Source organism: Microtus ochrogaster, linkage group LG3 (assembly GCF_000317375.1).
Source record: "Microtus ochrogaster isolate Prairie Vole_2 linkage group LG3, MicOch1.0, whole genome shotgun sequence".
In the NCBI taxonomy this organism is placed as follows: domain Eukaryota; kingdom Metazoa; phylum Chordata; class Mammalia; order Rodentia; family Cricetidae; genus Microtus; species Microtus ochrogaster.
In genome coordinates, this window is record NC_022029.1 from 28,918,703 (window position 1) to 28,930,522 (window position 11,820).

General features: G+C 43.0%; 1 protein-coding gene across 3 annotated transcripts in view; it reads left to right on the plus strand.

The window, feature by feature from the left end:
- The window catches only part of Slc1a6 (solute carrier family 1 member 6), a 30,104-nt gene that overhangs the window by 11,986 nt on the left and 6,298 nt on the right, over nucleotides 1–11,820 (plus strand). For 2 of the 3 annotated variants that reach the window (XM_026786026.1, XM_005360709.2), the window contains 4 exons: nucleotides 974–1,016; nucleotides 3,508–3,851; nucleotides 8,475–8,708; nucleotides 10,233–10,427. In XM_026786026.1, coding sequence (XP_026641827.1) covers nucleotides 974–1,016; nucleotides 3,508–3,851; nucleotides 8,475–8,708; nucleotides 10,233–10,427 — 816 coding nt within the window. Of the gene's footprint in view, nucleotides 1–973; nucleotides 1,017–3,507; nucleotides 3,856–8,474; nucleotides 8,709–10,232; nucleotides 10,428–11,820 lie in introns of those variants that run through there. The other variant, XM_026786027.1, reaches the window with a different exon arrangement.

An 11,820-nucleotide genomic window follows, 5' to 3' on the forward strand; every position in this document is an offset into this window, starting at 1 on the left:
TAGCTGAGGGTCAATGAGAGGGCTCAGTGGGTAAAGGCACTTGCTGCAAATCCTTTGGATCCACCTGGTGGAAGGAGAGAATCTCGCATCCATATACATCCTGTGGTATATATGTACACACACACACATACACACATGCACACATGCACACACACACACATACACACATGCACACATGCACACATATGCATCCCTAAATAAATGTAATAAGATTTAGGGTCAGTGAGGTGATTTAGTGGGTAAAGGCACTTGCCTCCAGGCCTGACAACCTGGTGAGATCCACATGGTGGAATGAGAGAACCAACTCCTACACGTTGTCTACCTTTTATGTGTACACCATGGCACTGCACCTCCCCAATAAATATATTAAAAATTAAATGAAGTGAAAAGTATACTTGAAATCAAGTTAGTTGTAAAATAACAACAACAGCAATATCAAAAAGAAACAAAAAACAAAGGTTTATTTAGCTCATTATTTAGGAATTTAGGATGTCCAAGAACTTGGTACCAGCATCTAGTGAGGACCTTCTAGTTGCATGCTAACATGGCAGAAGGCATATGTATAGTTATCCAGAGCAAGCATATCAAAAACAAAGCCACTTCCTGTTAATCTATAAACCTTTTAGTACAAGGATCTACCTCTCAACATCTCCTTTATGGCAGTCAGATTCCAACACGACTTTTGGAGGGGCCTAACTCTAGTCAGTACATGGTAAGTTAACACCTGCACCTTCGAGCAGCTCTGTGGGGCTGGGTGATGTCCTCTGGCCTTTGGTTACCTTGTGTGGAAGCTAGGGATATAAACAGTATTTACTTCTAGGGTCACTGTAGGGCAGGCACTTGGCTCAGCACTTGGCCCACAACATGCATTTCTATGTTGCCTGCTGCAACTATTGTCATTGCTTCTGCAGTAGTCACCTTTGGCTCACTTCCAAAGTCTAACTACTTTCTCTTCTCTGATGTTTTTGTGCAGAAATATGTTTCCACCTAACCTTGTGGAGGCCTGCTTTAAACAGGTTAGGAGGAAGCACATGGTTTAATCAAGGAGGGATGGAGGGGAGAGGGAGCTTGCTTCCCAAGGAAAGAGTGGGTAGGTGGGAGGCCTTGGGGAGGATTCTGGAAGAACAAGTGTACTTCCCATGGCTATGATGGTGATACAAAGGGTTGCCAGGGTATGGGACTCATACTGAGAATTTGGGGTAGGCGTTCTGGGACTTCTGATCACAGATATCCTAAAATGTGTCTGAGCATCACCTTGGGGCTGATAATAGAAAAGTGGCCACAGGCAACGTGTGCAGAGGACTTTTCTGTAAAATTTTATTTACAGAAGCAAGTAGTGGACTGGATTTGACCATCAGAGGGTGTTTAACAACCCCTTTATTGAAGGCTAGACATAAAGATGCAGACTATATAGCCATTCTTCCATACTTTGGTTTTTAACATCCTTGCTATTCAGTTACTCATTTCTTCTCCTTGGTGAAGAAGATGAAATTCAGGTCTTGTTTATATTAGGCCAATGTCAGTTATTTTATTATTATCATTATTAATCATCATCAATATGTGTGTATGTTTGTGTGTGAATGCATATCAGGTGTGGACGTGGATCTCACGTGACAACTTTTGGGAGTTGGTACTCTCTTCCCACCATGGTTCTGAGGATCTAACTCAGATCGTCAGGCCTGTGCACAGTGAACACTTTTACTTGCTGTGATCTATCTTTATGACCCAGTTACTCATTTCTTTAGTCATACGTTTTATTAAGAACTCCAAAATTGAAATACAAAAATTGTAGTATCCCTTGGCATTAACAAAGATTGTATACAAAAATCTTTGCTGCTCAAGTCTCTTACAACAACAGGTAGAATTTGCTAATGACCTCTAGATCATCCTCTAGGTGACACAGTACAGCTAACACATGTAAATGATATGCAGGCAGCTGTTCTGCATTAGAACCATTTAGAGCAGTGGTTCTCAACCTGCCTAATGCTGTGACCCTTTAATACAGTTCCTCATATTATGGTGACCCACAACCATTGAGTTGTTTTCGTTGTTACATCATAATTGTAATTTCGCAACTGAGAGGTGTCTTAGTCCCTAAGAAACTTAGAAATATGTGTTATCCGATGGTCATGACCACAGGTTGAGAACGGCTGGTTTAGAGAATAATGGCAAGACAAAGGTGTGTATGTGTTCACTACATAAATGGTTTTCTTTTAGTATTTCCAATCCATGGTTGCTTGTGTCTACGGACATGGAATTCACACATGCTGAGGAGTTGTGTGTGAAGGTTTTTCTAGGGAGATAAAGCATACAGGTCTGTCAGCCCATGACAGACCTAAGTCATGATTGCACAATTTGTGGAACCAATGAGTTTTTGGCAGGCTTTCTAATTGGAGTATGGGTGAGGGGTTACTTACAGGAGCAGGGATGACTCAAAGACATCTGCATTCTCAGAAAAGCCCAGCCCAGAATGGGTGACAGCTATTGAAAGCTGTATTCCCAGAGGAGCTCTCTGTGCAATTTACAAGCAGCTCACCAGGTCCTGGACTCTCCTCTTGGGAGCTTGGCAGGTCAGAGTCTCCTCCACTAGTGATTGTTTAACGCTTTTATAAAGGCAAGGGAGGGTTTTTGCAAATCTTGAAAGCCTCAGATTTCCCCAAATACATGAAGTTTGTTTACTTCCTGAATTTCATGAACCTACTGGAGTGAATCTTTCAATTTAGAGGAAGCTGCTATACAACAGTAGAATACACTTATGTTTTTAATGGAACTCTGAAATATATATACACACACAGACATACATATTTCATATGATATATTAAATATACATATTTATATACATATACATATAATTTGTTATATATAAAATATGCACAAATAATTTAAATATATGAAATTTGCATATATGGTGAAATGGCCAAATCATGCCAATTAGATAAACACACAGACACAATAAATAAATCTTAAAAATCTTTCCAATTTTGGTTATTGGGTTGTTGTTTTATTACATTTTACTTATTTACTTTGTGTGTGTGGTCATGTATAGATGTGGGTACATGCCATGGCGTACATGTGGAGAATAGAGGACAAGGAGCAGAGTCAGGTCTCCACGTCTACCGTGTGGGGCCTGGGGTCAAACTCAGATTATCGGCATCGGTTGAAAGCTCCTGTACGCCCTGTGCTGTCTTGTCTCCCACAGAGTTGGAGTTTTTGGTAGCTCAATTTGTATTTCTTTGAGTTGTTTTATCCATTTCCTTGGTTACATATCTAACTGTGGTCTTGCTGGGCTATAAGAGTAATTCATGTGTGTGTGTGTGTGTGTGTGTGTGGTGTTTTGCTAACATATGTGTATACATGTGCATGCTCATGCCAACACCAAGGATGGAATATGGAACCTTACATGCCTAGTTCCCGGTTTTTATTTTTTGCAGCATGTCCATTCTTAGGGATATTTACAAGGGAGCTAACCACCATACTGAATCTGGTTCCAATTTCTCTGCATTTCAGTTTAAGACGCAGTACAGCACACGAGTGGTAACCAGGACGATTGTAAGGACAGAGAATGGGTCAGAGCTGGGGGCCTCCATGTCTCCCCCATCCTCAGTAGAGAATGAAACCAGCATCCTGGAGAATGTCACCCGGGCCTTGGGCACCCTGCAGGAGGTGATAAGCTTTGAGGAGACTGTGCCTGTGCCTGGCTCGGCCAATGGCATCAATGCCTTGGGCCTTGTGGTCTTCTCTGTGGCCTTTGGGCTGGTCATTGGTGGCATGAAGCACAAAGGCCGTGTCCTGAGGGACTTCTTCGACAGCCTCAATGAGGCTATTATGAGGCTGGTGGGCATTATCATCTGGTGAGTAGTAGGGTGGGTGGTGATGGTTCCTGGAGGTGATGGCAACAGGGCTGATGGGACTGTTGGAGACATTTGGCCAGTTATTCATCCGTGTACTAGTTAATTTAATCATCAACTCATTTGTTCATTCATATCTTTCTGTAGGGATTTATTCAGCTGTTCATGACCCCATTAATCCACTTACTCCCTTACTTGTGCGTTGGCTCAGTGAATCTAAGCTGATTCTTCCACACATTGGGTCATCCACCCCCCATTTTTATGTAATAGAAATGTATTCTTAGAGGACTTCATACATGAACACAAAGTGTCTTGATAATATTCCCATTCCCATTCTCCCTCCAACGTCTCAGCTTCTCTCAGACTCTCATGTCCCCCTTCCAACTTTATATCCTCATATGCATGTTTGTATATATCTTCCATTGATTCCAAGTAGAGCTGTCTGTCGGAACGTGGATGAGGGCACAGTCCTACAGGATGCCACATCCGTGAAGAAAGTTGACTTCCCCTTCCCCAACAGCCACTAACTGTCAAAATCAAAATAGTTTCTCAGCTATGGGTGGGGCTTGTGAATCTCTCCCCTCTCCGTGTTGGAATGGTGACTGGCTTGATCTCATATCAATCTTGTGCAGAAAGCTACAGTTGCTGTGAGTTCATTTCATTGTTTTTGAGACAGTCTTCCTACGTAGCCCAGGATTGTCTGGAACCTGCCTGCCTTTTGTGTCAGCTTCCTGATTGGTGGGGTTATAGGTATGTGCCACTACATTTCTGCATTGGCTAATTTACTCATCAGCTCATTAATTAACTTCCTCTTTTTCTTTACTGTAATGATTTTACCCAGTGACTTATTCCTTCATTCCTTTCTTCCATCATTCATTCATCTATTTCTTTCATTCACTCATTTTTCTAGCTTTGGCCCACTTGCTTAACGTCTTTTATTTATCTTCTTCTATTTATCAGTTTGATCACTTATTTGTATATCTATTTAGTGATAAATCTGTTAATTAATTAAATTATTTCACAATTATTACTTTATTGCATTTATCATATATCAATAATCTATTATCATCCATCCATCTATCTATCTATCTATCTATATCTATCTATCTATCATCTATCTATCGATCATCTATCTATCTATCTATCTATCTATCTATCTATCTATCTATATCTATCTATCTATCTATCTATCTATCTATCTATCTATCTATCTATCTGCTGTTGTCTGAGTATATGGGTATGGATATGCATGCCATAGCATGCACATGGAGATAGAGGATAAACTTGTGGGAGTTAGTTTTCTCCTTCTACCACGTGGATTTCAGGATCCATCTGAGACCATCATACTTTGCAGAACACATCCTCACCTGTGGAGCAATCTTTCTGGTCCCTATAATTATTTTAAGTGCTAGGGTTGAATTGAGGCCTTACAGTCTGTACCCTCAGTTTCTTAGATAACTATCTTTTTTTGCATGGTGCTCAGGATGGAACCTAGGGCCTTGAATAAGCTAGGTTAATACTGTAGTGTTAACCCTATTAGTTAAGCTATTGACTGCATTTATTTGTTTACCCACTTACACCAGTCTACTTGGATTCATTCCCAGACCTGTTTATTTGCATAGGCACTTGCCGTTCTCTCATTCACTCCCTTAGACATTCCACATGCCCATTCACTTATATACTTACTCTTGTCCTTTTCTCATTTTCCTTTCTACATTTGGGGATGGTGTGATATACATGTGTATGTGTATGCATGTTATTTTTGCATGTGTGGGGGTGAGTATGCATGTGGTGGCCCAAGGGGGATGTTGGGAATCATTTTCCATTGCTCGTTCACATCATTCATTAAGGAAGGATCTTTCAGTTAAACCTCAGGTTCAAGAAAATGGCTCACCTTGCTAGCCAAGCTGCTCTGTGGGATCCCCTGACTTCACCTTTTGAGGTTGGAAATACAGGCTTGCTGCAGTGCCTATCTAGTATTACATGGGATTCAAACTCTGCTCCTCATGCTTATACGATAAGTGTTTTAACCACTGAGCCATCTCCCCAGACCCGTGACCCCTTTCACATTAATTTTTTCAAAATCCTTTCGTTCCACCACGAGATCATCCATCTAGCAGACATCTCCCCAGGCTTGAAACATCGATACACTGAAGTCATACTTTATTGGTGTGGGACAATTCTGTATTCTGTCAATTTTGCTTTAAATAAACTCTGATTGGCCAATAGCTAGGCAGGAAGTATAGGCTGGACAACCAGACAGGAAGTAGAGGTGGGACAATGAGAACAGGAGTATTCTGGGAAGAAGGAAGCTCTTTCTGTAGTCCTGCCCAGACACAGGAGAAGGAAGATTGACCTACACTGCTGAAAAAAGTACCGAGCCATGTGGCTAACATAGATAAGAATAATGGGTTAATACAAGTTATAAGAGTTAATAAGAAGCCTGAGCTAATGAGCCAATCAGTTTATCATTAATATAGACCTTTGTGTGATTTCTTTGGGGTTAAAGAGCTGTGGGAACTGGGCAGGCCAGAATCCCCAACAAGCAGGCCCTCATGTTACACTTTATCTTGAAGACGTTTGTAAAATCTAGGAGGAGACAGATGCAGACCATGTGTATGTAATCCAAAGCAGTAGCTGCTGTAGTAAAATGCAGTGGATGCTGCCTGGGAAGATGAGGAGTGAGACTTACAACTGGATCTGAAAGGTGAGGAAGAATCTAACTGGGTATGAGGAGGAGAGAGATATGGCAAACAAGGATGTGAACAGGCAAAGCCTGAGAAGCCCTGAGTGTTTGTACAATGACTATTCTGGGTTTACTTTGTTTGCTGTGATAAAATTATGACATAAAGACCAGCACATAGGGAATTTACAGCCTCACAGGTCCAGGTTTCATTCCATTACTGTAGAGAAGACAAGGAAGGAACTTAAAACATCACATCACAATCAAGAGTAGAAAGAATCAACATGTGAGCCCCTGATTGCTTGCTTGTTTGCCTGCTTTTTTTATTCTTCCACAGTCCAGGGCCCACCAAATAGTGCTGCCTAAAATGGGCTGGGCCTTCTTACAACAATTAGCAATTAAGACAGCCCCCCCCCCCCATGGACATGCCCACAGGCCAACCTGATCTAGATAATCCCTCACTGAAACTTTCTTCTCAGGTGATTTTAGCTTGTGTCAAGTTGATAGTTCAAACTAACTAGCACAGAAGAAAATTTATGAAAGTTTAGAAAGCCAGAGATAGGGGATGTCTTAGTGTCTTGGTTAGGGTTTCTATTGCTGTGAAGAGACACCATGACCATGGCAACTCTTATAAAGGAAAACATTTAATTAGGGCTGGCTTACAGTTTAGTGGTTTAGTCCATAATCACCATGGCAGGAAGTGTGGTGGCATGCAAGCAGATGTGATGCTGGAGAAAGAGACAAGAGTTCTACATCTGGATCAGCAGGCAGCAGGAAGAGAGAAACAAACTGTGTCTGGCTTGAGCATCTGAAACCTCGAAGCCTGTCCCCAGTGACACACTTCCTCCAACAAGATTACCCTTACTCCATCAAGGCCACACCTCCTAATAGTGCCATTTCCTATGAGCCTATGGGGATCATGTTCATTCAAACTACCACTTAGCAATGCCTAAGGATGGGGTTCTGAAGGTAATAGTCATCTGGAGTCAAGATGGAAGGGACTTGAACAAGGGAATGAGATAAAGACACCAGAAGGCTGCCTGCTGTGGTGTGGTAGGAAGTTTCTTGCTGATTGGATGAGCAGTTGGGTGACCGGTGGGAGGTGAATGTATTCATAGAATTCGACTGTAGTAGTTAGTCCCCTGTTGTTATGACAAAATGCCCAGGGGAAAAAAAAACAATTTAAAGGAGGAAAGGTTTATTTTTGTCTCACAGTATTGCAGATTTCAGTGCATAGTTGGCTGTCTCCATTGCATTTGGACCATGAGGGTGAATGGATACAGCCAATAAAGCTGCCAACTTCACCACATCTAGGAAGAAGAGAGCAAGAGAGTGAGGGGCTGGGGAGAGAAGGTACACCCCCTAGTGATCTACTTTCTTTAACCAGGCTTTTCATATAGTTTGCTTTCAATAGCTCATTCAGTAATGTAATGCATCAAGGCATAACCCGTACCAGAGGTTGGGATGCTCATAACAGTTTAGCTTTCACAGTCCCCACCTGAGAACATGGGACCACCAAGGACCAGTGTTCAACAAGTGAGCCTTTGGGGGCAATGTTTTGGAAGCAAACCCTAGCTATTTTAAAACTTATTTTATTTATGAGTGTGGATGTGTTAGTGGATGTGCAGATGTGCCTATGGGTGCCCAAAGAGCCCAAAAAGTGGTGCCAGATCCCTTGGAGCTGCAGTGTGTTTTTGAGCTGTCCAATGTGAGTGGTGGCATCTAAAATCAGGTTTTCATCGTTGAATATCAAGTACTTCTAACCACAGGGTCATTTTCCCAGTGTCCCAGTGCTGGCTTTGATGCTTGGGATAGGTTGGGATGAAGTTGGGATTGTGTGGTAGGAGCTGTCTGGGTTCAGGACACTGTATGGGCAAAGCTTTGGAAATGCCAACTCCAGACCTGTGAGGGAGATCACCCTAATAAATATGTGTCTTGCTCAGGTATGCACCAGTGGGCATCCTGTTCCTGATTGCTGGGAAGATTCTAGAAATGGAAGACATGGCTGTCCTTGGAGGTCAGCTGGGCATGTATACTCTGACTGTCATCGTTGGCTTGTTCCTCCATGCTGGTGGTGTGTTGCCCCTCATCTACTTCCTCGTCACCCATCGGAACCCTTTCCCATTCATTGGGGGCATGCTACAGGCCCTCATCACAGCCATGGGTACCTCTTCCAGGTATGACCTTTCCCGGAACTCTCCCTGGGTCTATTGTTCATCTTTCATGGGTTCCTTTAGGTGTCCTCTCCACCTCCCCAAACACCTCTTCTGGTTGTACAATGGTACTGGGGGACTCTTGAAGCTCTCTGCATGTGGCCTATACTTGGGGTTTTAGTCTTTGTCCTGTGATGACTCTCCTAACCTCCTGTCTCTTTTGTTTCTCCAGTTTATGAGGAGAACCAGATGCCAATGCTGGGTTTGAGATGGTACTGTGCGAGTACCACAAGCTCAGAGAGGCTTAGCTTCTGAGGCTTTCTCCTGTTTGTGCTTTTAGGGGGCTAATAAAGTGAGCTCCCTTGTCTCTCATCATTCAAATTCAAAACTGTTTGAGCAAGTATCCCAAGAGCCAAACAGATAGGAGAAAATATTTTTATTGTCCTCATGGTGGTTGGAGAATGTGCCTTTTGATCTTTGATCTGTGGCTAAATAGGATTGATACTATTGTACCCAGAATTAAACCAATCTGACCACTATGGAGCTAGTCACCCCACCCTCCCAGTGCTGTTTATGATGCTTGGAAAAGGTTGAAGTAGCATTGGGTGTTTTGCAGTAGGCCATGTCTAGTTCCAAGGCCAACATTTGTGAGTCCAAGCTCTAAGTTTCATGGCATAAAGCTGACCACAGAGGGGTCTGTTCTTGCAGAAAAACCGACCCCAAATGAGATGCCTACTCTTTCTACTTAAGTTGACAGTCAAATGGAAGTACAGTCTGAAGTGGTTGGGGAGAGGCCTAGGGCTCCTGTAGATGAGGTTGTTCCCTGTGCAGACTGACACTCTGCCGTTTACTGTTCTAGGTTCATTTCTGTTGCTGTGATAAAATATACCAATAAAGGACAGTTTAGGGGTGGGGGAAGGAATTTATTTGGCTTTCAGTTCCAGGTTACAAGTCCGTCTCTCTGGGGAAATCAAAACAGGAGCCTGAGGCAGCTAGTCACATCACTCTCAGGCACAGAGAGTAAATGCATGCTTGCTGCTTGCTTGGCTCAGCTTGATTTCTCCACTTTGATGTAGTTCAGGACCTTCTGCCTATGGAATAGTAACACCCCCAGTAGCCCGAGTCTTCTCATTTCAATTTGTTATGACAATCCCCCAGAGATAATTCCCATAGGATGACCAAATGTAGTAAGCTATCATTGAAACTATCTTCCCAGGTAATTCCTGGTTGCAAAACTAACAAAGTTACTCATCATATTTAGGCTTTGGTGTGGGAGGTCAGCCATCAGGGCTAGACTGGCATTATAAACTCTTGGTGTGAATAGGTCAAGAGACATTCCTCTTGGGGGATCCATACCACCGAGTTCTTTCTGCATCAGGAGTTCCATTTCCCCTCGCACAGCTCTTCCTCCCACTTTCTACTCCTTGCTCAGAGTCCAGTCCAGTTTCCACGTGCTAGAGGGAAGCCCTCCTTTGACCCACTGCTGCCCCTGCCCCTGCCCCATCCTTCTACTCCCTATTCTCAGCCTCCAGAGCTCTTTTCCTCCAGCTCTGCAACCCTGCCTATCACTTTCCGCTGCCTGGAGGAGGGCCTGGGCGTGGATCGCCGCATCACCAGGTTCGTGCTGCCTGTGGGGGCCACTGTCAACATGGATGGCACAGCACTCTATGAGGCCTTGGCAGCCATCTTTATTGCTCAAGTCAACAACTATGAGCTCAATCTGGGCCAGATCACCACAATCAGGTGAGACAATGATGTTATCAGCTGGATAGGACAGGATGTGTGTACAAGGTCTACAGACAATTTTCCTGTTTATAGTTGCATCTCATTCCTACTTAAGGTATATAATTATTTATATGCAAATATCCTTAAATCTGAAAAACAAAAAAAACCAACCCGTGAAACATTTCTGGTTTCCAGTATTTGGATAAAGGATGTAGGAGGCTCAGCAGCATTTGTTCCCATAGATGGTGGTTTTTTTCTCACCTATGTTGCTTATTGTCTGCCCATCATACAAGAATGAAAACGTAAACTCTGTGAAGGAAAGTGTTTCTTCACTGGAAATTCCTATTGTAGACACATCCTGACTTAAGATGTTTGACTTACGATCTTTCTTTCCCCCTCTCTCCATCCCCTGCCCCTTCTGAGCTGGCTGGCCTGGCTGGGTAACTGGTATTGTAGCCATGTGCCATCAGGCCTGGTAATGGAATAATATTCCTACTTTATAAGGGTGTGAGTGTGATACATATTTAATAGAAACTACACTTTGCATTTTTCTACTTTGTATGTATGTATGTATGTATGTGTACCTGTCTGAGTCCATATTCGCCATGTGTGTGAAGGTGCTTTCCAAGGTGAGAAGAGGGATTCAAGTTCCCTAGAACTGGAGTTACAGGCAGCTGTCTGATACAGGTTCTAGGAATAGAACTTGGGCCTTCTGCAAGAGCTGTTAAGTGCTCGTAACTACTGAACCATCTCTCCAGGAACGTGGTTTTAAAGAGTTTAAGAATTGCATTTGTGTGTGTGTGTGTGTATGTGTGTGTATGCGTGTGTATGTGTGTCACAGAGCACATGTGAAGGTCAGTGGATCACTCACAGGATTCAGTTTTCCTCTTCTGCTATGTGGGTCCTGGGAACTGAACTTAGGCTTTCAGACTTGGCAGCACAGCATCTTTACCCACTGAGCCATCTCTCAGGTCTCTACACTTTATTTTTTTATTGGAATCTTTTCCTAGGCTAGTGATGTGGTGATTGTTTTAATTGTCCTCTTGACGGGATCTGGAATCACCTGATAAGAGAATGTCAGTGAGAGATCGCATAGATCAGGTTGGCCTCTGAGTATGTCTGTGGGGGATCAGCTTGATTATTTTAATAAATGCGGGGAGGTTCAGTCTAAAAGTGGGCAGTGCTTGTTCCCTCAGTTTGAATCCTGAGATGTTTAAAAGTAGAGAGAGACCTCACCCGCAAGCATGCACACATTTTCTATGTGCTTTTGACTGGATGTGTTGTTGCTAACTGCTCCAAGTTCCTGTCTCGATTTCTCTACAACCATGGATTATAACCTGGAGTTGTGAGTTAAAACACATAACCTTTTCTCCTGAAGTTTCTTTTTGGCACGTGTGTGCATGCATGCACA